The 27,064-nt window shown below is 38.4% G+C and overlaps 2 protein-coding genes across 3 annotated transcripts; one reads left to right on the forward strand and one right to left on the reverse strand.

Annotated features, from left to right (window-relative positions):
- Positions 1–815: 815 nt before the first annotated feature.
- LOC110776807 (enhanced ethylene response protein 5) lies at positions 816–18,163 on the forward strand. Of its 2 annotated transcripts, XM_021981369.2 has the most exons (13): positions 817–1,064; positions 1,694–1,812; positions 1,911–2,004; positions 2,111–2,200; positions 4,297–4,362; positions 13,995–14,084; positions 14,183–14,239; positions 15,681–15,742; positions 16,480–16,567; positions 16,839–16,915; positions 17,009–17,083; positions 17,168–17,273; positions 17,570–18,163. In XM_021981369.2, exons 1-13 carry the CDS (start codon positions 897–899, stop codon positions 17,699–17,701), a joined length of 1,224 nt encoding a protein of 407 aa, XP_021837061.1. In that variant the 5' UTR covers positions 817–896; the 3' UTR covers positions 17,702–18,163. The 2 variants fall into 2 exon arrangements, with proteins under 2 accessions (XP_056692387.1, XP_021837061.1); XM_056836409.1 differs by lacking the exon at positions 4,297–4,362 and having other exon boundaries at positions 816–1,064.
- Positions 18,164–19,122: 959 nt separating this feature from the next.
- Positions 19,123–26,019, reverse strand: LOC110776808 (protein HEAT STRESS TOLERANT DWD 1). Its single transcript, XM_021981370.2, has 12 exons — positions 25,832–26,019; positions 25,581–25,747; positions 24,706–24,784; positions 23,724–23,888; positions 23,467–23,571; positions 23,093–23,258; positions 22,882–22,985; positions 22,597–22,736; positions 22,425–22,500; positions 20,094–20,209; positions 19,891–20,008; positions 19,123–19,540 (listed from the first exon to the last, which is right to left on the reverse strand). Exons 1-12 carry the CDS (start codon positions 25,880–25,882, stop codon positions 19,409–19,411), a joined length of 1,419 nt encoding a protein of 472 aa, XP_021837062.1. The 5' UTR covers positions 25,883–26,019; the 3' UTR covers positions 19,123–19,408.
- Between the last annotated feature and the right edge of the window lie 1,045 nt (positions 26,020–27,064).

Raw genomic sequence — 27,064 nt, forward strand, 5'->3', positions numbered from 1 at the left:
GACGAGTATTAAGAGACGACTTTATAAGGAAAGTGAGACGAGTATTAAGAGACAAAGAAAGTAATATTAATCTTAAGTCATGTTCTTCTCTTTGGATTTATCAGTCCTTAGTACTCCGTATTAGGATAATTAAATTCAGTTTCAATAAGCATTCAATTTAATTATGCTCAATTTAGGAAATTTCAGTTCAGAATAACAGGGACTTTGTCCCTTCCAACTTGGTGAAGCTTAGGTCAAATCTAATTGGTGACAGGTAGAATTCAGGTCGTATCAAACCAGTGACAGATGGAGTTCAGTTCCTTTGAAACCGACATCAGATAGAGTTCCAATCGATTAAAAATTAGGTTCGTGACCTAAATTTTTCGAGTCTAACCAGTCAAGTTACAATTTGGAAAGACAGTGTTCTCGGATCTGGAAGTTTTTGCCACCTCTACTCCCTAGTCCCACCCCGACACGAAAAAATCCCGATTCGACACGGGCATGAAAAAAGCACGGTCCGATATGAGCACGAAATTGTGGATCGGACCTGGGCCCGGGCCACATATTTTTGAAAAAAACACGGTACGACCCGACCCAAGGCGATAAATCACACTAAATTTAAATTAGACTTAGGCACATCGGTTCAGCCCGATTCGACACGATGTCCCGTAGGCTTAGGTCAGATCTAAGCCTTATTTTAAATTTTCCGGCCAAGCACAATGCATAGTGCGCCTTACCTCGACGGAAGCCCGGCCCAACCCGACCCGACCCAACACGGCCCGACCCGACCGACACACGACTATCTTTGGTCCCAAAGTACCAACCTCGCTAAATTTTAGTGTGAAGTTCCTACTCGCAACCGTTGCAAGCGCCAAGCGGCACACAGTAGAGGGCGAAGCGAGAGGACAACAAAAACAATGGCGTACATTAGCATGGGCGAAGCGCACCGAAGAATTACAGATTACCTGAACCACTTCTCCGACGCCATTGCTACGCAAGATGGAGCTTCACTTCGTCGTCTACTTTCTCTCTCCTCCAACAATCCCAAACTCCTCTCTGTTGCCGACGCTCTCAACGTTTTCCAGGTCTCTCTCTCCATCTCTTCACCATTCTAGGGTTTATGCTATAATTAATTTAAATTCTTAATTATTACTCATGAACTGAACTTCAATTCAGTATTTGATTACGAATTTACGATTTTATTCTCTTTTTTTTGAAATTGAATTATACAGGATGTTAGTAGTTTGATCAGACAATCCTCTCTCTCCATCTCTTCACCATTCTAGGGTTTATGCTATAGTTAATTTAAATTCTTAATCATTACTCATGAATCGAACTTCAATTCAATATTCGATTACGAACTTACGATTTTGTTCTTTTTTTTTTCTTTCAATTGAATTATACAGGATGTTAGCAGGTTGATCAGACAATCACATGAACTGAACTTCAATTATTTGATTACAAATTTACGAATTTATTCTTTTTTCTTTTTTAAAAAAGTTGAATTATACAGGATGTTAGTAGGTTGATCAGACAATCACATGAACTGAACTTGAATTATCTCTCTCCCTCTCTCTTAATCTCTTCACCATTCTAGGGTTTGTGCTATAATTAATTAAATTCTTAATTATTACTCATGAACTGAACTTCAATTAAATAATTTGATTTCGAATTTACGATTTTGTTCTTTCTTTGTTTCAATTGAATTGTACAGGATGTTAGTAGGTTGATCAGACAATCACATGAAACTGTGGCTCCCTTGCTTCGATCTTTGCAATGCTACAAGCTAGGGCAATTGGTTGATGCATATAATTCTTATGAGAAATTTGCCAAGTATTTATTCTTAATTTTACTTATTTTCTTTGTAAATTCAGTTTGAATTAATTGATTTTTGGGGGTTGGTTGTAATTTGGAATTGGTGATTTGTTTAGTGCATTTATACAGGAATTTCGGAATTGGGAATCGGCTTGGGCGTTGGAGGCACTATATGTTGTTGCTTATGAGATTAGGATTATCGCCGAGAGGGTACAATTTGAGATATACTGAACTATAAATGTTAACTGTATAGTGTGGCAGCTGGTTGCAATGGTTATGGCATTCCTTTGAATAGTTTATTGTGTTGTGGTTGTAGGCTGATCAAGAGTTGGCATCAAACGGGAAAACCCCTGACAAATTGAAGGCCGCTGGTTCATTTCTCATGAAAGTTTTCGGTGTTTTAGCTGTATGTTTCTCTCATTTCTTTCCTTGACATTCTGATTTTGTTTTTGCTCAAGTGTATACAATGCTTCTTTTAATATTGCCGCTTTTCTTTATTTTGAGGGCTTTTTAGGGTTTTATGAAATGAATGCTATATTTGAACTTTGAAGTGATATGTTGAATTGGATTTATAATTGGAATTATGCAGTTAGAATAGCTCTAAGCTGTGGTTTAATGTTATGAGACACAGTGAGGTGATAGAATTCCTTGTACTCTAAACCGAAAGAAAAAATGAAGCAACATAACTGGCGAGGAGTTAACACGAGGGCTGCAAGACTTTTAACTGTGATATGCTGACAAGTGCATATCACTAGGTCTTTGAAAGTAGCCAGGGGAAAGTAGGAGTGTTTTTGCAGAAATTTGGGCAAAACTAGTTTAGGGAGTTCGAGGAGAAGGTAATTAGAGTTAGAAGAATTTGCCGATCATTTATAGACGAAGCGAGTAATAACGGACCTTTAGGTTCTCTCCTCACCTTATGTCCATATAAATTAGTTCAAGGAAAGCAGTTAAGATAAATTAAGTTTTGGGTCAATAAGTTCATATAAGTTAAGTCCAAGACCAATAAGGGTTAGGTTGTTTGGTTCACTGAAGGGGAAAGTGAACCGAATCAACAAAGGGAAATAAAAGGAAACAAATTAGGAAAGGGAACTCGATTATCGTGTTTGGTTCAGCAAGTTAATTGGACTATAAAGTCTGTAATTGCATCAACTATATAATTGCACCAACTTCTTAATGAACTGATAAGTTTCTTTTCCTCTATCTATTTTCTCTCTCCCCATCTTGCTCAGTCCTAATTGCTCTCTTTGTTGGTGGTTGTGGTCGCTCATGTGGTTGTGAGGGGTGGTTGTTGAGATGGTGAGTGGTGCGAGTTATGGCTTTGGGCTTTTGTTAGTCAGGGGTTTGGTAGAGGAAGGCATGGTTGAGCGTTGGTGATGGTTTCTACAATGGTGGGAAGGGCTTGCGTAGTCAGTGGTGCTCCTTGGGAATTGGAGGAATTTGGTGGTGGTGAACACTGGTGAGAGTAGCTTGGTGAAGATAGTGAACAATTGATATAGAGTAGAGGGGAATTCTCGAGTATGAGTTCTGTCAGGTTTCCAAGGAACTGATTGCAGCTAATTATGCTGTTGCATTGGCTCCCACTCACATGTCTTTCACTGTATTATGAAGCTGAACGCAGGGATGGGGAGGAACCTCTGGAAAAATAAAAAAGAGTGAGAATCAATTCATTTCTTTGTCCGGTTCCTTTTTATAGAATTTAAGACTGTTTGTTAGTAAAAAGGGCGGTCACATAGAGGATGAACATGTAAAACAGGGTAACTAGATAAGTGATTCTAGAAGTATAGAGATGATGGAGAATCTAGAACATGCAGCAATTGAGGTACTGAGGTTATTTTCTTTGTTGCGACCTCCTTGGAGCTTTTGGATGTGTTGTGCTTTGCGGACTAGCTTAGCAGACCTGTTTTATACGTATACTGTTCTTAATATTGTATATGGACACACAGAAGGCAAAGTTTTCTTTCCTAGGGGGTAAGTTTACCATTTTATCTATAGAGCTTGTAATGCTTCTTTTCAATATTATTTTTACCATTTCTGCTTCTGGCTGAGTACCTATTGTTGCTGAAGTATGAATCACTGAAATTGATGATAATTGCCTCTTCTACAACACAATTGCCACTTGACCATTCTATGAAAGTTATTTATAAATAAAATTGACCGCTAAGTTTTATTAAGCTGGCATCCTGATCGTAAATAAAGTCCAGAGGGGACAACAAATACAAATGAAAATTTGAAAGTAAAATTTTGACTCTTGTACATTATCTGGTTAGCTTTATCGTAAGATATTCGTAAGCTAAACTTGCAAGTTGTGCACTAGGTATATCAAGTGGCTTCTTGTTCTTGGTTTTTGTTATGTCATTCTATCTTTTGTTCACATCGAAACACGTTTATGCATGTCGGCTGTGTCTCTTTGAGTTCTTGTTCTTATTTGGATGGGAAAGGGCTGTTCCAGGCACAATGCTTAGGTTAATTTGTTTTGATGGAATGGTGTTATGTGTTTGGCAGGGAAAAGGGCCAAAGCGTGTTGGAGCCTTACATGTGACTTGTCAGTTGTTCAAAATCTATTTTAAGGTGCATTATTGGTTGTTGTTTTAAATCAATTGATGCTTTCTTTCTCATTTTATCTCACCTTTTTTCTTTTCTTATTATCTGTGTAAATTATGAGCTCAAATTTCTAGTTGCATCACTACTTCATAAGTATCCAAAGTGTGTTTAGTTCACTAATCAAATTGGAAATAGAAAAGGGGAGGTGATGATTTTTTTTTTTGGCAAGCAAGTTAAGATTTCATTAATCAAAACACCAATTACAACAGGGAAGGGAGAGTGCCCAACAGAGCAAACTAGCCAACCAACCTAAGGCTAAGAGCACTTAGCCAAAAGACCCTAGACAAACAGCCACATTACAACTTCTGGAACCAGTCCACATCTCTACTATGAACTTTCCTACCAATAAGATTCTGAATCCTACACTTTACATCTGATTGAACAGCTTTGACAAAGCTTTGCACAGTGGGCACCTGAGACTTCCAAATCACAGCATTCCTAGCTTTCCAAACATGATACACTAATGCAGCAGTAGTAGTGTAAGCAACAGCTCTTCTGAAATCAGTACCTGCAGATCTCTGCAACCATTTGAAGAGTGGACCAATCCCATCCCTGCAGTGGGAGAAACCAAGCCATTTCATGACCTCAGTGCCACCCTTGTGGCTCAGCACACATTTGAAGAAAAGATGCTCCACAGTTTCTGGACTAGAACCACAAATTGGACAAAGGCAATCATCAACTACTCCAAATTTCTGTAATCTTGTTCTGGTTTTTAACTTATCTTGAGTAGCTAGCCACAGGATGAACCTATGTTTAGGAGTAGAAAATCTGTTCCAAACATACCTGTGCCATTGAACATTGTCTCTCTGTGTAAGATGGAGTTGGTACATCTCCTTAATAGAGTATTTGGGAGAGGTAAGCCAGTGGGGAGAATTCTGAGAGAACAAATCTTTAGCTTGACAGATGAATTTCACCACCCAACTAGCAGAAGCAGTGGGAGTGAACTGAACCCATGGTTTATCTTTTTTTTTTGATGCAAGCTTGGAACAATTAGATTAAATGTTTAAAAGATACAGAACACAAAGGAGTTCATGGAGGCATTTCCTCCATCAAAAGATCCAGAACAAACTCTGGTGCTTGCTCAATACTACATAAATTATAATTTGCAATAACATCAGTTCTACACATCCTTGCCATTCTATCCGCAACTTGATTGGTTCCCCTGGCTTCAAATTTCAACTCGATATCCTGCATCTCCGTAAGGAGATCCCTGCATTGTTGCACAATAATGAAATTAGCATCTCTTGTGGTCTCTCGTATCACAAATTTGTTTACTGCCTTTTGCGAATCTGAGTTAACAATAACCCTAGTCCATCCTTGCTCCTTGATAACCTGCAAAGTGACCAAAATGGCACGCAATTCCCCCATGAGGGCATTTCTGCTGAAAACCCAGAACCCACTCCCCCTTAGCATTTCTAGCGAGCCCCGCAATGCTAGCATCTGATTCAACATTTATAAATGAGGTATCACAATTAACTTTCAGCCATCCAGATGGTGGTGGTTTCCAAAGAGGGAGGTTGGTAGTAGTGAGAGGGGAGGAGGGTAGGCTACAAGGCTTGGAAGTATGGTGTTCCCAAGCGAGAGCTTGGGCTTCCGAGGTGCACCTAACCGAAGAGTTTTGTGTTTGGGTAAAGACCAAGGAGTTTCTCCTCTTCCATATTGACCAGATGATCGAAGGAAAGAGAGTTCTCCAAGGTAGGGCAATGTGGGTAGCTGGCTGTGGAGGGCTAAAAGTGAGGTTTGAATGCAGCCAGAGCTTAAGGGGTGGGGTAAAGAATGAGTCATCAACCCCAAAGTGGTGCCAGATTTCTTTAGCTTGATGACAATCCCTAAGAACATGGATAGTGTCCTCGGGGGCCTCATTACAACAAGCACAAATATTAGACGGGCTAAGATGCCTCACAAACAACGTACACTTGTGAGGTAGTCTATCATGAAAGGCAAGCCAAATAAAAAATCTAATTTTGGGAAGAGTATCCGTTTTCCAAATCCATTTCCAAGAGCAATCTGAAGAAAGAGAAATATTTTGCACAGCAGCCATTGCTTTTTTAAAACAGAATTTTTCATTTGAGATAAAATCTGAGAACACAAAATCATCTATAGCAGCTAGTTGGTTGTGAAGGGGAACAACACTACAAACCTGAACCACGTCTTGAGGAAGAGAAAAGGAGAGAAAGTTAAAATCCCACTTCCCGTTCTGGATGCAATGGCTCACATACATATGACTTTCCTCCTCTAATAACGGGCCTTGGATCAGACTACGGAGAGAGACTCCCCCAACCCACTTGTCATACCACAAGTTCACACAGTCCCCCTTACCTATACCCCACGAAACATTAGACTTAAAAACACCCCACATCTTCCCCATAACTTTCCACAAATGGGAACCGTAGGCAAAAGCCTTGAGCATGCTGTTAGACTTAGTGTATTTATCTTTTAAAACACGGACAGCGAGGTTCTCCTCTTGATGGAGCATTCTCCACCAAAGCTTAAGAATGTAGGCTTTATTAAGAGACCTAACACATCTAATTCCTAGACCCCCATCCTCTTTTGGCTTTGTAATTTAATATAGAGGGAATGAATCCACTTGACCCACAAGTTGTCCTTTTTATGAGCAATTGCCCATGCCAACTTACCCACAGCAGCCTGGTTCCATAACAAGAGGTTCCTAAAGCCTAAACCACCTTGCTTCTTTGGCCAACACAACTGATCCCATGCTACAGCACCTGGTCTGCAGTCATCAAAGTTACCATACCACAGATAGGATCTACAAATAGCATTAATCTTCTTGAGTACAGCTTTTGGAAAGATGAAAATTTGTGCCCAATAGACACAAATACTCATAAGAACTAAGTTCACCAATTGGGTTCTGCCAGCAAATGAGATATTTCTGGAACTCCAAATTTTGATTCTAGCAACCATCTTTTCCACCAAACCTTCACAATCAGCTTGCTTTAGTTTACAAGCACTAATAGGAACCCCTAGATATCTAAAGGGAAGAGTACCAAACTGGAAACCAGTGTTGCCAGCAATAGCATCCATTTCAGAACTACTAAGCCCACAACAATAAATAGAGGATTTGGAAGCATTCACAGTAAGGCCAGTGGTAGCAGAGAACACATTGAAACCATCCATCATGAGTTGAACCACCTCAGGGTCTCCTTTACAGAACATCAGTAAGTCATCAGCAAAGCAAAGGTGATTGAGAGACAATCTCCTACACCTTGGGTGGAAGCTAAAAAGGGGATGCTCACTCACTGTAATCATGGCTCTGGAGAAATACTCCATACACAGGGTGAAAAGAAGGGGGGAAAGTGGATCCCCTTGTCTTAGCCCTCTCTTTGGCTGAATAAGGGAAGTAGGAGCACCATTGATAAGAATGGAGTACTGAGTTGTAGTAAGACAGGTCATAATGAGACTGATGAAGTGAGAAGGGAACCCTAAATCAGTCATGATCTCTCTGATAAACTCCCACTCCACTGTATCATAAGCTTTCCTCAAGTCAAGCTTCAGCAAACTGCACTTAGCTTTTTGGCTGTTTCTATACATCTTAACCAAATCTTGACAAACAAGCACATTGTGCAGAATAGATCTACCAGACACAAAAGCACCCTGATTAGGGGAGATTATGTCAGGAAGAACAGCATTGAGTTTTCTACACAAAAGCTTGGAAATGCACTTGTAAATAACTGAGCAACAGGCAATGGGCCTAAAATCCCCAACAGTTGCAGGAACACTGACTTTAGGCACAAGAGTGATAGAAGTCACATTAATTTCTTTCAGAATTTTCCCTGTAGAGAAAAAATCTGTAACTGCTGCATGTATGTCATGCTTGATGGTGTCCCAAGAGTGCTTGAAGAACAAGCTGCCAAAACCATCCATACCAGGGGCCTTGTTGTTTGGAATGTCATCCAGAACAGATTTGATATCATCCACTGAGAAATTACACTGCAACAAATTCTTATGGTTCTCAGTAAGTCTTGCCCCTTTATCCATTATTACAGATTGAACATGGGCCCTATCCTCCATCTGAGTGCAAAAAAGAGATTTGTAAAACTGGACAAAGGCATCTTGCACCCCCTCAACTGTTTTGACCCACACACCTTGCTGGTTTTGAATAGAGTGAATCCTATTTTGCTTCCTTCTGTGTTTGATACTCTGGTGAAAAGCCCTAGTGTTTTCATCACCATTTTGCAACCAGTGGACCTTGGCTTTCTGTTGGAGAAAGGAGACAAATCTCTCATTAGCCAACTTGTAAGATTGGCTAGCAGCTCTCTCAGCAGAAGCAAGAGAACTATTGGAGGGATCAGCATGCATCTGTTTTTGAGCCTCCAAGAATGCACTATAACATCTGTGCTTATCAGCTTCTACATTGCTAAAAGCTTCTTTATTCAGAGCTCTCAAGTCAGCTTTAATCCATTTCATCTTCTGTATAACTCTGTACATGGGACACCCATACACATATCTATCCCAATTTTTGCTAATGAGATCATGGTACCCTGGTGCAGTGATGCACATGTTATAGAATCTAAATGGTTTCCTCTGTGTTCTGGCATTGTAGCAAGAAAGCACCATGGGACAGTGGTCAAACTCCCCTTCAGGAAGAAAGGTAGCCTCAACATTCTCCAATAGTGCATCCCATTCAGCATTTGCTAACACCCTATCAATCCTAGAAAACACCCTAGTCCTCCCCATCCTGTTTATTATTCCAAGTAAAGAATCTCCCCATGGTTTTAACTTCTGTAAGACTGCAGGCCAGCATACAAGCTCTCATAGGTTGAATCTCAGTTTCTCTAACAGTGGAGCCTAATCTGTCACCCAAAGCTAGCAAGGCATTAAAATCACCCATGACAACCCAAGCCCCCCTACAAAGCAAAGCCAGCTGTTGTAATTGGTCCCACAAGGGTTCTCTCCCTTTCCTGTTATTCATGCCATACACAAAGGTGCAAAAAAACACCTTACCTGAACATCTAGCAGTAACACTACTGTGGATCATTTGAGGGTCCATATGAATTATGTCAACAGTGAAAGAATCAGGGTCCCAAGCCACAATTATTCTACCATTTTTGTGACAGCTGACATTAGAAGTGAAGCACCAGGAAGGGCAAACATTAAGATATAAATCACCCATCCTGTGAGCTTTCACTCTTGTTTCCAGATGGCCAAACAGCTTGATCTGATGAGAAGTAATCATACCTTTCACCAATTGCTGCTTATCTTTCCTGTTTAGCCCTCTGACATTTCAGCAGAGTATGCTATCCATCAGGTGCAAGGGTGTTCAACCCCTTCCCTGATGCAGAACCAAGACTTCCAGTGTTGTGAGTCAATTCATTGTGATCATCAGTTTCATTAATCTCTAGAATCTGAAACTTGTTCCCAGTGCTAACTGGTTTCAGTTGAGTACATTTCTGTTTACTAAAACCAGTTGCTAGTACAAACCCATTAGGTTCAGAGTTGTCTGATGTAGCTGAGTTAGGTCTTGTTGGCTCAGTAGTAACCACTTCTTGAGTGACTGTGGTGGTGTTGACAGGTTGGACTGCCTTTGGCACCCATGTCTTCTTACCCCCACCAGTTTTCCTAGAACACACCTCCTGTCTATGTCCAACACCCTTACATAATCCACAAGTAATAGGGAGCCAATCATACTCCACACACTGATGTACCACCCTCCCCTTTTCATCCAAAAATTGCACCTCCTCAGGGAAATGTTGATCAACACAGACCTCCACAAGGACTTTAGCAAACAGCAACTTATCCCTGTGAAGAGTGGCTTGATCCACCTTAATCACTCGACCAATTAGGCCAACAATCTTATTAAGACTCTTTTCCCCCCAGAATTTAACATCTAGACCAGGTAATTTAATCCAAATTGGAAGCAGTTTTACAGGGTCCTTTACAAAATTCTGGTCAGCATTCCATGGTTTAATCATGACTGGTTTGGAATCAAAGAATTGTGTGCCCCCTTTGAAGGACTTTCTGGAAATTCTCCATCGTCTTAAATCTAACCAGATACATCCCTTTCCCCACCAATGAGACCTTATCAATCCCATATTTCCCCCAAATTCTATGCACAAACCCAGTCATCACATTTTGTGGTGGGTTTGCACCCAAAATATAGCAGATTATGGATGATTGCCAATACGAAACTTCATCCTGAATGTCCTCAAGTTCAATCTGAATCAAGTTAGACCTATCAGGTGCATTTTCAATCACAACATTGCGTGGAGAAGGGTCATCTAAGATGGATTCAAAAATGGGTCCATTCCCGCCAGGAAAGTGCGAACAAATGTTCTTGCCATTGCTAAGTCCAGATAACCAAGCATTAAAGTTTGTTTTTACCTGTGATCGCTGCTGCAAATCATGCAATCCAGATTTGGGTGTAAGAATTTGATCATCAAGCAGTTGTTCAATATCTGGGTATGAAGCAGAGGAAACAGAGTTGTCATCCTCAACCGCCATTGTAGAAGGGTTGAGAGCTTGTGCGCGAGTAACAGGTCGCACCACAGTTGGGTTCGTCGTGTTCTTCTTCCCATTTTTGGGCTGGGTAGCTTGCTTCCGAGGTCTTCCCATGGGGGTCGAGAGAGTCGCCTCTTCGAAACCTCTCTCAAGCTTTTTGCGCCCAAGTCTGGAGGTGATGATTTTAATGTTGAAAACACAGCAAAATTTACTAGTGTTCGCAACCGAAAACAAAAATGCTCACAAATGTTAGCAACATTAGAGTTTTACAAAAATAAATAAAGATCAGTTTCTTCCTATCTTCATCAATATTCTAATAGAGTTAACCCTTCCACGAAGTAATTTTTAAGCTAATAAATTTTTACAGTGCCTTAACTATTGTTGTGTTTGAGTGTTCATTTTTGTGTGTACCCATCAATATGAACATAATGAGTACAAGAAAGAAAAAAAATGAACATAGTGAGTTAGCTTTGATAAGTAGGTGAAATCTCCTCCGTGTCAGCCGACATCACCTCCGAGCAAAACCGACAACCTACATCCATCCTCCATGGCCGCCAACATGAACCATCGTTTACAGCTTTAGATCTAAAAAACCGAGAGAGATCAACAAAAAATGAAGAAGGCCAAGGGGCAATTATAAACGGTGGTGGTCAGCAGGGTGGACTGTCTGGGAAGTTTGTGGTGTTCTTAAACTCTTCTACTATAATTCTTGGTGGAGGAGAGAGAAGGTTTTTGGGTTTGGCCGTTGATATGTTTACAGTGAAGGTGAGGAGGAAGATGAGAGAGTAAGTGTTTGTTATTTGGGCAGCTGAGAATTTGTGAATTGTTTGAGAGTATAGTTGAGTGAGCAAATGTTTCATAATAGAGAAAAAGGCTCCCCGAGAAATTGGTATAGAAGCTTCATTTTTATAAGGGAAATGAAGCTTCATTTAGTAGCTTCTATTTCTAGCCCCTTTCAAAGTTATTTTGGGCTTCTGAAGAAGTAGAAACCACTCCATAAAAACACAGTATTTGGCCTAGTTTCTGGTTTTGTGTCCTAGAAACTCTCTTGGCCAAACACCCACTTAACATACGCGACAACATCTGCTTCTCCTTTGACCTACCGAAGCCCCTAAAATAATCTTGGAGTTTTCCCAAAACAGTATGAGGAAAAACCCAACGCTCCCCACGCACAGCAAACATACGAGGATTGGTAAAAAACACTGTTACCTTTTGATGGTTATTTGAGGAAAGGAGTCATCCATTCAGAATAAAAATTGGAAATGATTTTTGTCATTTCAATAATTTCATATTTATAGTGAAGATGTTACAATAATAAAAAGAACAGAAAGGGATTTTTTTTTTAAAAACATAATATTCATTAAAGCTCCATATTAGATCAATTGAGAACTGTAATTTTGAGATTGTAAAGAAACATCTGTCCATTTCCGATGGAGCCAAAGATTCATTTGTTCTTTTGGCTGTGGGATGTGATGGACTAAATCAAAATGGCTCTTAATACCTCTTCGCTTCCTTTCCATGAAGTAGAAGATGGTCGTCCCGTTGTTGTCCCGTTATCGCTTTTGGGCTATGTTACTCCGACACTCCGGTGGGAGGTGGGTGTCGGTGTCGACACGACCCGACCCGCGACACGACACTCGACACGTGTCCGGAGAGGTGTCGACACCGGTGTCGGAAAAGGATCCAAATTTGAGTGTCGAAATCGGCGATCCAGTAAAGTATTAAACCCTAGATCTGGAAATTGAAGGGTTGTATATTCGATTATTTGTTGGAATATTAGGGCTTTTGTTCGCGAGGTTGAGGCGAGTGCAAGGGTGAAATTTTTATCGAATCTGGTGGCCATCTTGCCGGCCTATTTGCCGATGACCGTAAAAAAGAGGAAGGAAAACTGCTGGTGTGCTTCTGCCGATCTACTGTTCTTTACTCTCTTAATACAATAAAAATAAATAATAATTGTGGAGGGTACTTGGAAATCTGGAAAAGGAGGGTATCCTATGTGGTAGGTACCCACATCAGCCACATCTACATAGGCACGTGGAACTGTGTAGTGTGTAGCAGTGGGTAGTGGGACAAACCCACGTGACTCTGTTTGGTTTCTTTCCCCATTTTTTTATTTATTTTTCCTTCATTAGCTTCACTTTTCTCACATCTTTAATAAATTTTCCATTTATATATTTTGAATAACTTTTATTAATATTTTAATCTTCATGTTCTTTTAATTTAACAACTATTTTTGTATTTTTATAAAAAGTGTCGTTTTTTATACTCGACACTTTATATAGAAACCGTGTCTAAAAAACAAGTCAAGACACTCCTTTGACCGTGTCGGAGTGTCTGAAAATATTTGGATCGGAGTGTCAGATACTCCGACACCCGTGTCTGAGTAACATAGCTTTTGGGTCAATTGGAAACAACCTCTCTGCAATTGCAGGGGTAAGGTTGCGTACGTCCGACCCCCCCTTACCCCGCTTCTTGCGGGAGCCTTTTTGAGGCAGTGGGGTAATGATAATGATGATGATAATGATGTAAAGAAACAGTGGTGATAGACAAAATAAAAGTACAATAGAGAATGCCCTGAAATTGAAAAGTTGACAGTTAAAATTGCGATCTCCAAATTTTGACGATTGCAATCTTCTGCAAAATTCCATTAGGTTTAGCTTGTGTTTTCAGTGATGGTATATTGCAGATCTTAGTAAAATTCCAAATAAAGAATAAAGTCTAAACACCTGAAAGATCAGCGATACAGAAAACAAAACCTAGACCGTTTATGTCCTTGTTCTGGTAGCCAATCCTTAATTTTGCATTTTGTGGAGCTACTGTGTAGAAGAGATTGAAGAGTAGAGAGAGACAGAGTGGGGGGGGGGGGGGGGGGCGTAAAATCTCTGAGCGTTGAGGAGGGAAATATTTTTTGTACCGTTGGGTTGGGAAGGGTATCCAAATTTACCTTTGTCTCAATACCAAATTATTGAAAACAGAAACCATTTCCTGGATCCTTTTCCAGCCCTCTAATTCAGTAAAATAAACACACTTAACGTCCATTTATGTATCCACCAAATTAATCAAAACTTATGAACCCCAGGTAATTGCTAAAGCAAGGAAGTACCTTGCTATTTGACAGACTTTTGTTATTCACTTTGTAACAGCTTGGTACTGTTCATCTCTGTCGAAGTGTAATAAGAAGCATTGAGACTGCTCGTATATTTGATTTTGAGGAGTTTCCACCCAGAGATAAGGTAATTCAAATTGCATTTTCCAAATGTTGTGCTTTCTTCTCAATTTATTTCAATGTATGCATATATTCAGGAGATGTTGGATTCCTATGTTATGGCAGGTGACTTACATGTATTATACGGGCCGCCTTGAAGTTTTTAATGAAAATTTCCCAGCTGTAAGTGTTCTTTTTTGTTTTTGTATAGCGATATTATCGCTCTTAAGCCTATTAGAGCAACTCCAATGGTTTCTTGTAGGGACTTGCTTGCAAATATTATAAATGTTAAGCTAGTAGCTAAACCATTGATGCACATGTCCTAAATTAGCTTTGTTAGGCAAATTAGCTTTGTAGAGCTAATTAGCTTGAAAAATATGGCAGAAACAAAATAATGTTTTACACGTACAAAATAATAAGTGGCAAGTAGCCAACCATTGGAGTAAAAAATAGCTAGGAATTGTGTAGCTTAAAAAGTTGATATGGCATCACAAGCTATAATATGATTTAGCCAACCATTGAAGTTGCTCTTAGTAAACCTATATCTATCTTAAATTATAAACAAATGTTTGTTGGAGGATCATAGTTGGCAGTTTTTGGGAATCTGTAATGAAACAACTCTCTGCTTTTAGTATCAAAGATTTAAGTTTTTGTAGTATTGCTGGAAACAAATTTACAGATCATGTTTGCTTGCCGTTCAGATTTTAGATCAGTAATTAATTGATTTTTTAGTTCCAGACCAAACACTAAATGATGAGCTACGACTACGAGTATCTGCATTTTTTGAATGGTCATAGGATTTTGAAAGTCAGTCTGTTAGAGAAGATTTTAAAATTTCCCTTTCGCCAGATACATCAATACGCAAGCTGAATGTGTACTTTCCCGGTTCAATGGTCTGACCCCAAACCAAGTCTCTCCAAGAAAAGTGCTATTGTTTTATTTTAGTTTCTTGAACAATAGATAGCTACCATATCTACTCTACTCATGTGTCAACTCAAAAGTAATAAAGGTATAGATCTTTATTTGCTACCTTACCATTAAATTGCTTCCTCGAAGCATGTTCAATTTAAGAGCAAATCATTTGTACATGGACTTTCAGGCATGAAGACTGAATGTCTCTCTGGTTCATTTAAGTGCTTAAGGCAGTGTAAAATCAAGTAGGACCAAATCTCATGCACTTAACAATAGTAGAAGTAGCCAATAGCCATGAGTACATAGTTAATGGCTGGAAATAGTCACTGGTGTTGTATATATGTTTTGTAGCCTTTTGATCTGCTATGAAATTAGTGTATTGAAAATTTATCGGAAACTGTCAAACCTGGTTTTCATGTCAAAGGAAAAGGGAGTACAATATAAAGAGTTAACTAGGACTATGAAATTGTTGGCTGCTGAGGATTTTACTTGAACTAGTACTCATTGGTCCTCAATTTTTTATTTTTAAAAAAAAAAATCAGGAGTAAGTCTCACAATTAACTGAACAAGATCCAAAGTTCCATTCACTCAATTTTCTTGATAGTTTGCGTTTGGAGTTGTTAGTTCTAGGCACTTCTTGTTATAGTGGAAAACACTGTTCGTGGTTCATATTCAAGTCCTTATATCTGAAAGCAGTGTCTCCAACATGCAGGCTGATCAGAAATTATCTTATGCTCTGGCTCATTGCCATCCTGACCATGCACCCAATATAAGGTTTTGTTTGCATACCCTTGGCAATATCTCTAGTCTTGACTCTTGATAACTTGTGTTGCTTGTGATCAATTTATACCTATATAGTTCAAGAGATATTCCTTTTTCTGCAAGCATAAGGCATATTTATTTTTCATTGTGTTTAAAATGATTGACATGGTTCAATATGCATATAAGATTAAAAAAGTGTCGGCTAATTCTGTATTTTCTTGTTTTCTTATCACGACAAATTTTGTAACTCACACTTATGCATATTGTATTCATTTGTTTATATATTAACCTTTACGCCAAGATTTGCTCCATGCAACCTTGCCACCTTGGAAATGAAGCTCCATTTTTCAACTATATATGGTTTTATTGGTATGAGATGCTGCCTGAACAGCTCTCGGCCTTTTCACATTCCAGAATACAGTAGAATCATTGAGATTAAAGTTCCCCCTGCCCTCTCTATCTAGCACTTAAAATTATTCTGTTACACAGAAGGAATTCCTTCGTTCTATTATGTATTCGGAAAATTCTCATGTCCATGCTCCATTTTTGCTTATCTGGTGATTGAAAAGAGGGTTTGGTTTGTTTCAGTGTGGTTGCTTTATTATCTAGCTGATATGATCATTATTAAACTGGTCTGGATTCTGGTTCTTTTGCAGCAAGGAGAGTTTCCATTTAGTTATTTATCATATTCTTGCATTGTTTGTATATGCTTCTTTTTCTCATGTATATTGGTTTCTTGAATATAACAGGATGATCTTGAAATATCTGATACCTGTAAAGCTTTCAATAGGCATCTTGCCTGGAGATTTGCTGTTAGAGAAGTACAATCTTCTTGAGGTGAAACACATTTTGGTTTCTTGCCTTTTCTTTTTGTTGCTATTTCAGTTCTTGAAATGCTCTATATTTTCAAAGGATACAATCTAGCAAAGAGTATTTCATATGTAACCCGTGCCTGCAAGTTTCTGAAAGGAAAGCCATACTCCATACTTGATCAAATATTCTAACAGAAAGCAACAATTGGAGTTTATATTATTGTTGACATATCTGATATGCATGTTACTCTTCTGTCATACGGAGTACATTCTTATATTGCATTTGCATTATGCAGTACAGGGATGTTGTCCTAGCTCTTACAAGAGGTGATCTCCGACTATTAAGGTGTGCTCTCCAAGAGCATGAAGATAGGTATGATTATCTTTTTTTTCTTAAAAAAAATGTTGGACCCCTCAAAACTATTGATTGGGAACACTGATTAGCTTCTTTATTTTTTTGTTTTAGGTTCTTGAAATCAGGTGTTTACCTTGTATTAGAAAAACTTGAGCTACAAGTTTACAGAAGATTATTGAAAAAGATGTAAGCAAACATTTTCTTCATACATTGGTTGATTTACGCCATGCTGGTTATTATTCATGTATCCTTTCACATTTTGTATTGTAGCTATACCATTCAAAAACACAAAGATCCAAGCAAAGCACATCAGGTGAAATTGGACACTATAGTCAAAGCACTGAAATGGCTTCAGATAGACATGGATGTTGACGAGGTGAATGTTTTTTTTATTTCCTTAAATATTGCTATCATGTTGACTTTACGCTTCCCAACACATGATTTTGACTCTAAATCTCTCGAATTATGCATAACTAAATATTATAAAAAGTTGATATTTAGAAAATATATATATTGATACGAATCTAACAAGATCCTACATGATTACGTATTTTTGAATAGTGCAAAAGTCAAAATAGTGTGGTTATTTGTGGAATGGATGAAGTATTAGTTTTGCTATTTGACCGGTGCAATGATTAGGGCTTAATCTTTGTGGTTAATGGCTTGATGCAGGTGGAATGTATAGTAGCAATTCTAATATACAAAAACCTTATTAAAGGATACTTTGCACACAAGAGTAAAGTGGTAGTTCTGAGCAAGCAAGACCCTTTCCCCAAACTAATGGGCAAGCCGGTGGGTGTGTGATAGACCTGATCAAATTGCGGGCCGGGCCACTACTTAAACATTCTGCCCACTAGGTTGGGCTGGGCCAGGCCAAACTTCCGGATAACGGTCTCTTCAATGATCAAGGCCTCCGAACTAAATGATGCAAAACAGGTTGATATCTGCACATTACCACTGCTAAATGAACGATTGATGTATAATGCAACGCGTATGTGCAGGCTGCTCACTCTGAAATAGCTTCGGCGTCGTATACATCATGCTTTCTTTTTCTTTTTTTCTTTTTTTTTTGAGAAGGAAAAGTACACAAAGTTAGGATGGATAGTATTCTCTCAAGACCGACAACATTTTGACCTAGCTTTGTTTGTAGTTTATTGGTTTTTGTGTTGATCAATATCTCCCATGATGTAATATTTATTTGTATTCCTTATTTGTACGGAGTATTGATATTGTATAATACACTGTTAATCCTACTCCTTCCCCTTATTAATGTGTTTTTTAGAATCTTACAACTATTTAGAGTTTTAGGGAATCTACTACTCCCTCCGTCTCTTTTTGTTCTTTACGTTTGATATTTTGCACGTGTTGTAACGACTTATTAATGTGCATTGAAATTCCTCTGTTATTTTATTTAAACAAGGCAAATTACGTTACTTATAATGTTTTCAATTTTATCAAAATTCTGATATTAGGAAAATGAAAAAAATTTAAAATCCCAATGGAAAAGTGTGAAAGATTAAATGACCCAGTGAATTTGATTGGTTAAAATAATAATTGGACACAAATTTTGATAGAATATTAAAGCATTTATGTAATAATATAAAAGGAAATATAAAAAATATTTTGGAACACCAAAAGGGAAAACTTAAAGAACAAAAAGAGACAGTAATTTATTTCCAATATAAAAGAAAAAAACATTATTATATTTGCTGCCTATTGTTGATCTCTATAAGCACTACAACAAATTGTTGTTCCCTGTTGCGAGGTGCACGTTTAAGTGGTCTAATTACGAGGGTAGATAATTGTACTCCGTAATTATAATTTTTTTTGGTGTTACGACCCGGTTCACTTTTAGGGTTAATCCGAATCCGGGGTGAATTTTGGGTGAATAGGTTCTAGTCCCCTCCCAATTGTTGTTGCGGGGGATCGAACACGGAGGGTCCTCCCTACGAAGTTCAGGCTCAACCACGACTGAACCAAAATGTAATTGGTGTACTCCGTATGTTTTAGCTTTGGCATGGCCATGTTTAATTATTTTCCGGGTAACTGACTTACTGGGTAACCGATGTAGGAACAGTTTGGGACACTTAATAGACAAAGAAAGCATACATTCCAAGGATGAAGGGATAACAGTCCTACGGAGTAATGTACCATGCAACTACTTTGAAACGGGTTGACCTCAAACCAACCCAACCCAACCCGACCCAATCCGCTTCCAGCTCTACTTCTTTCCATAGAAAATATCTTTTCAATAAAATAAAACAAAATAACCAGTAACATATTTATTATTCGCTACAGTCTACAGCAAACAATAATTTACACAGCAGCGAACCAAACCCGCTAGCCCGTTCCACCACCATGAGGTGAAAAAAACTGAAATAAACCAGTAAAAATAAGGAACATACAAAATTTGCTAATTTGCTACACTCTCAACTCAAATGTGTCAAATTCACAACATTTTAGACACCGCGGCAATGCAGAGGAAGACCAATACGTAGCAACATCCATGTTTCAAGCACCGCTTGCTGGAAGGTTGCTTTCGACATTTGTAGGCATTAAGACGTTAAAGCCATCGCCAGCCGTTGATAGGATCATCCCCGGGATTTGGGAATGCCAATGTAGCTCCTTCAAGTCCTTCTGGCCCTGAAAACACAATTGGCATGGAAAACAGTTAGCACGAAAGACAATCAAGTGAATCGACTCGGGACTGGACCTGATCATCACGAGCCCGGTCCGCTGACCCAGCCCGGAAATAGCGGGTTTTGGCAGAATTTTAAGGCCCGTTTTTAAAAAACAAATTGTGTGGGTTTTGGAAAACTAAAAAGTGACATACACGGGTCCGAAAAGCCCGTCAGTTTGACCCAAAATAGCTGCATTTTGGACAGAAATTTGGCCCAGAGTTTGACCTAATGGGCAGAATTTTTAAGGTGGCCCGGCCCGGCCCGCAGTTTGATCAGGTCTACTCAGGACTACTGATACCATCAGTGACATACCTGATGAACGAATAAAAGCTGTGGAGGCAATTCTTCAGGAGCATTCACTCTGTCTTCTATTTCAGTTCTAAATTCAGCCTCTTCTTCTTCATCTCTTTCTAGTGCAAGATCCCAAATTCTGGAATTGAGAGAAAAAAAAGAGTATTAAATAAATACTAAGCAAAAACAGCATAGCATATCACAACTTATCAAGTTATTCTTACGTCAGCTGATGGTCGGCTGAAGTAACTGCCAGTGTAGAATCCTCATGGGGGCTCCATTCAATGGAAGTGATGGGGTGTTTATGGTAAGTAAAATGTGCCGCCAAACGTTCTTCTTCCTGTCAAGAAATGGATAAAAAAAATTAAGTGTTTGGATAGAAAGCCCTCTCCAGTCTTTACCGAACTAATTCCTCCATTCTTTTTAGTTGACACGTTTATTTTGTCAAGTTTACCAATTCCATATTTCAATTATTTATATCTTTAATTATCAATGGTAAAAATTATAAAAAGTTTATATTATAAATCTATACAATGAGACGATATAACAAAACCATACATGACTATTTTTTCTAAGTATAAATCACAGTTGATAATCAAAATAGATTATATATAGTGTCATAAGTCAAATTTTGTCAACTAAAAAGGAATGGAGGAAGTACATTAGAAAATCATTCCCACGGAGAAAAACAGTACTGTGTTGCCATAAACATATAAATGTAAAAGCCTACATAAGTAAAATGCCATTGGTATTAGCTCAATGTAAAAGCTCCATACTCCATATTTTATAACCGAATAATGGAAGGTTTTAATTTGACATTGCACAAAATTGGTTACATATCAACCAGCTTTGGTTCTGTTTTATTTCCGTCTCCTGTTTATAGCAATAGAAAGGAGTTGACCCATTAACAAGTCGGAACAGTGTCGATTATGGAGTACACTCCTTATATGAACAATAGGATGAACATAAATGTTGCAAACGATCCATTTTACTATGAACTAAAGGTTGTAATGGGATCCACCAAGAGATATAGGAATGGGCAAACACAAGTCAAACATTCTCCTAAAAAGAAAAGGACACGCTAAACTAGGTCACCTAACAAGAGGAAAGAGCTTCGAAGTATTACTCCCTCCGGTTTTTTCTTGAATGCATCACTTGCCTTATTCGGCCGTTTTTTTAAATGTAACACTTCTACATTTATCATATTTTATTATTTCTCTCTTCCAGTATCCTCCAATCAAAATATTTTACTGTTTCTCTCCCACTATTAGTACCGCAGGGTTACCTAGCACGGTCCCTCCTTGTTCGAATTCCGATTTATACCGCAGCTGCTTCAAAGCCAACGTGCTAATCGGAGTACGATCTCATCTCAATATTTTTCAAATACAATTATGATAGCCAACAGACAAAACAAGGCACAATTGAAAGGGGAAAAATGACTAACTCGTCAAGTCAGCCCAGCCAGATTCAATTGGCCGGGCCATCAATGGGAGGTGGGCCCGGAACCCTTAGACTTTTAATACCATTTTAGTCATCAGTCAAACCATTCGGCCAATTCTTCAGCTCAAAAAGTGGCTAGCTAGATGCTTAGCTTCACAGCAGACACTTTTAAGCCGGACCTGGACAACGATCAGCACTAACAAGTTCTCCTCTTTTCTTAACCATGAAAGGGAGGATTTAGCTTATTCTAAACCAGTTTGAAATAAGAATCACGAGCCCTCTAAACAATAATTTGGCATATCTAGCTGTGCTCTTCAATGCAAATTGTATCTTTACACAAAAATATAGACCTTATTTGGCTGTTAGTTGGTTCACTTGGCTTGTTTGAATAGCTGTTAATGTTTGACTAATTGTATAGTCTGTTTGGTAGTTTAAGATGTTCGATAAATCATCTGTAAGAGAAGCTCTTAGAACCAACTTCATTTACCAAACATCTTTTCTTTTTTCTGTATGACTACATTAAGAAACAAAAGACCAAATACTGACTGATAGACATTTGCCAACAAGCCCCTAACATTGTTAAAATAATGATTGTTCTCTATCACATAAGTAACACACTAAATGGCCAGCCAGTTAACACGTCAAGGTTTGCTTTCATTGGGCATTCTAGCATTCCCAATTGGGTACTGCAACAAATAAATGTGAACAGTTTCAGAAAAGACACACATTAAGCTACTTTTTTAAAGCATTCCATATCACCGTCTCTCTAAAATTCCAGCTCACTGCATACACAATTGTTCACTGTGTGACCTATAATGTTCGATCAGCCTTTAAACTTTGCAAAGTTCTTAACTAAATGCCTACATTGGATGCTAGTGTTATTCGCAATATGCTCCAACTCAAAAGACATGATACAGAACTGAGCATCATTTAATGTGAGATTTAACAGTTCTAAAGCTTCCTCTGTGCAAAACAGAATTTCAAGCCAGAATCCTAAATAACTAAGAGAAGCAATTAAGTCAATCCTATGGACAAAAAAAACAAGAATCTAGTTCCAGGTGTTTAAAGAAGAAAATTTGAAGTCAAATTCGTGTATCAGATACAAGACTGTGTACCTTGTCGATCTTTCTAAGATCATGAATGGAGAATGACCCATCGTCGCTACCTGATGCAAGCGAAAAGCTTGCTAACCTGATAGCAAGAAGTGTCAAACCAGTCAATACATGAGGGAGTGGAGAAAAATACCGTAATAAGGTGAAAAACAGAGAGATTAGAGATTTGGTTAACCTGTTCCACGAGATTACATTTACGTCCGCATCATGGGCCTTAAAGGAGATTGCAGGAGATTTCCCCAAACGAAGATCCCAAATAGCAATGGTCTTATCAACAGAGGCAGAAGCAAATACTTCGGCTTCTGAAGGACTCCACTGTACGGAAACACATCATAATACGAATGAGCAAAATAACTAAAGAAATCCATTTCAATTTGCTCATAATACCAACAGAAAAATCAAAGTTCTTGAATATACTATTACTTACAAAAGAACCAAGCTTAAATAAACAAAGGAGTACCTGCAGATCTTCCACACTAGCAGTATGTCCAACAAATGGATTCTTATCAACATTCCATTTTCCAGATTCAGGTTCCCACAAATAAATAGAATTTTGACAATCACCTATACATAAATCAACAACATATGGCAAAATTTTACTCGATTCAGCAACAAATCCTCAACGATCCATCAATAAGAGAACTAAATTCACATGAACGTCATTATCTCACCAGATAGGAGTCTTCCAGGCTTTAGGGGACTCCAATCCATGGCATAGCCTTCATCTTTGTGTCTGAACATACTCAATGGGGCCTGATTAGACACAGAAGTTCCACCTCGACTGCTATCTGTTTCTGATTCAGCTAAGATATTGAGATGAGAGCTAAAGTCCCAAACCTGTAGACAAGTTATAGGCTATTAATACAAAGACTCAAGAAAAGGAATCAAAGATGATCATGGACGTACATCTCAGTACACCAGCATACAAGTTTACATGATTGTAGTGCATAAGAAGTCTTAAAAAAGCTCAAAGCTCCAGTAAGATAGCTCAATTCCAATATACGTAGGCAAGATTGAATACTAATTGAATTCATTGAACACTAACCTGCACGTAACCTGTATCTCCCCAAGTGGCACAAATATGGGCACTTTCTTTTTGTGGCATGCAACGAATTCGGTTAATGCATCCTTGATGAGCTACCTTGCGCACCTGCAACATATACAAAACAATTCAGTAAAATCTGATAGATTCATGAATGCAATGGCTCATAGATAACACATGCGGTCACCAGCTCTTCCACCATATACATTTCAAAAAAACTAGACCTAGGGGATGAAACTGAAATGCAAATGAATACTTGCCTGCATTATAGGTGCTCCTGATCCATGACCATCCTCATTATCATCTTCATCACTATCACTATCACTATCATCATCTGAGCCATTCTTAGGTACTAACTCACGCCTTTTCCCAGAAATGTTTGACACCTTCAATATTTCAATAGTATTCAATGATGGTTTGTTCGCCTGCAAAAGAAAGAAAAAGAATAACCATCTTTATAGTGAAAAATTGACGATCTGCAAGCTTGAATACAAACAAGATGATTCAAACTAGAAAGGTCACAGTAGGCACCAACAGATTTTAGTGAGGTTGCGAAGTTGATTTTTTTTTGGGGGGGGGGGGGGGGGGGGGGGAGCTCGAAAGAATTTCCTTAATTACTGCAAAGCAGAAAATACATCAGAAGACCAACTAAACATCAAGTTCTAGCAGAACCTTGTTAATCCACTCCTAGTCTCACAACAAAATTGAAAACAACTTACTCCGTCTGTTCCGGTTTACTGGACGGCTTTGACCGGCAACAAGGTTTTAGAAATCAACATCAGTTCCTTGCTTAACGTGGTGTCTCAACATTCTTCCGCTATGTCATTTTAGAGGAATTGTCATTCATGTAATGCCAATAAAAACCAAGCACACGCTGATTCTCCCAATTCCCTTCTGACATTCCTTTAACTAGAAAAGAAAATGACATCCTCGCACTAAAGTCACACAAATAGTGAACTAAGCCTCACTTTCAGTTTTGCTGGAGTCCATACAACTAGACAGATTTTTTGTCTCTTGCAGTGATGAAAACATTGCATTGTACTCTAGATACACGTCACACACCTTACTTGAAGTGGAAAAATGGAACTCTCTAGATCCTAGAACTTCAAATTCAATGTAGTGTGATGAGGTCAACAAAATTGATTGCATTAAACAAGAAGGATTCTTGACTTAACCATGTAAATTAACACACAAGTTATGTTAAGTAACTGATGACCATTAAAAACATTTGAGGGATCTCACCTGAGTTCCGGCGACAACATAGACAGTATGAGGAAACTCAGTTCGAAGTAATCCTAGAGAATCACGAACAATATCAAAACTGCAAAATTAATAACAAAAAGAACAATGAAAGCCTTGCCGTTTTAAAAACAAGTACAAAGACCTCAGCAACACAAGAAAAGAAGCTCAATCAATGAGAATAAAAGCACAGCCAACTAAACATGCTCGAAAGAAGTTCCTAAATTACTGCAAAGCAGAAAGTAGATCAGAAGACCAACTAATCATCAAGATGTAGGAGAACCTTGTTAATTGAAAACAACTTACTCCCTCTGTTCCGGTTTAGTGGACGACTTTGACCGGCAACATGGTTTTAGAAATCAACATCAGTTTCTTGCTTAATGCGGTGTCTCAACATTCTTCCGCTATGTCATTTTAGAATTTCCAGCTCCCAAATAAGCGAAATGAATCAATGACGATAAAAGCACAGCCAACTAAACATGCTCAGGATTTTCAGCTCCCAAATCAGTGAAATGAATTTTCATGAATACAACATAAACACCAATACGAATTACAACAATAGCAATGTCAAATGCAGCAAGAACACAAAACAAAACTTACAAAATTCGAAATTTTCATTTCCCAACTCAATTTCTTCAACTAGAACTAATCAATGAGAATAAAAGCCCAGCCAACTAAACATGCTCAGGATTTTGAGCTCCCAAATCAGTGAAATCAATTTTCATGAATAATTAACAACATGAACACCGATACAAATTACAACAATAGCAATGTCAAATGCAACAAGAAAACAAAACTTACAAAATTTCGAAGTTTTCATTTCCCAAATCAATTTCTTCAATTAGAACTAAAATTAAAATCAGGGAAAAGGAGAAAACCTTAAACAAGGCCATCCCATATGAAAAGCGTGATAAGAATTGTAAGCAGAAGGGTCACACTGAAGCTCTTCATCTTCGCCCATAGCATCCACACCTGGTTGCCATACTCGTGCCGCCGGCATCGAAGAAGCTGCTCCTGATGAAGATGAATCGTCATTTTTCGAACCCTAAGAAGAAAACAGAAGAGTAATCAAAACCCAATAAGCTAAAATCAATAGATTTTTCAACAAAGGGGGTGGGAGATTATTAACCTTGTTGTTGCTCTTTTTAGCTTTCTTGCTTTTTTTTACACTTCGAACCATTGTCGTAGATGTTCTTCAAGGTTTAACAATGGCTTCCGCTGTTATGGAGGAGAGAGAGTGAGAAGAAGAGGAGGTGTCTGCAAATTGGAATTGGGTTTTTTGTGATTGTAGGATTTAAGAGCGTCTTGGGGTTTAGGGTTTATGTCACTTTGCCACAATCCTCCTGATTAGCCTAAAAACCATCTCAATGGCATTTTTGTAATTAAATTTTAAAAAATAATGTATACAATTGCAATATTAAATTCCGTATAATAATGAATTATTTGTTGCGAATAAACAGGAGAGATAAGAGAGAGAATAATATTGTGTGTCTTATTTCATATAGTACCGGATATATATAGGATACAACAGTTAGGGTTTTACTAAACCCTAGAATATTCCGGAAATATTGACGGGGTATAATGGGCATCCATATTATATTTCATAACACTCCCCCTTTGATGTCCATTATACAAAAATAAAATTTCTCTTTTAAAATAAAATATTTCCTAATGCGCGAACGATGCTACCTCATTAAAAACCTTACCAGGAAAACCCAGTGGGAAAAAACCATGGTTAAGGGAAAAAGAGTGCACCGCGCATCTACTTCCCCTCATGATTACATAACTTGAGATCTTTGAGACGACGCAATCCAATCTGGTAAACTAATTTCTTGAAAGTAGCAGTTGGAAGCGCCTTGGTAAATAGGTCTGCCAAATTTTCACTTGAACGAATATGCAGAACCTGTACATCACCATTCTTCTTCAGGTCATGGGTGAAGAAGAATTTTGGTAAAATGTGCTTTGTTCTATCACCATTGATATATCCATCCTTGAGCTGTGCAATGCATGCTGCATTATCCTCATACATAACCGTTGGAGCTTCTTTCCCTATGGATATGCCACAGTCTTCTCGTATATGTTGAATTACAGACCTTAACCATACACATTCACGACTAGCTTCACGGATAGCTAAAATTTCTGCATGGTTAGAAGAAGTAGTTGCAATAGTTTGCTTCATGGAACGTCAAGAAATGGCAGTACCACCACATGTGAACACATATCCTGTTTGTGATCGAGCATTATGGGGATCAGACAAATACCCTGCATCTGCAAAGCCAATTAAGTCTTCTTTGGACTGGTTAGAAAAGAATAATCTCATATCTTTGGTTCCTTGGAGGTAACGAAGTACATGTATTATCCC

This window comes from Spinacia oleracea, chromosome 2 (assembly GCF_020520425.1).
Source record: "Spinacia oleracea cultivar Varoflay chromosome 2, BTI_SOV_V1, whole genome shotgun sequence".
In the NCBI taxonomy this organism is placed as follows: Eukaryota; Viridiplantae; Streptophyta; class Magnoliopsida; order Caryophyllales; family Amaranthaceae; genus Spinacia; species Spinacia oleracea.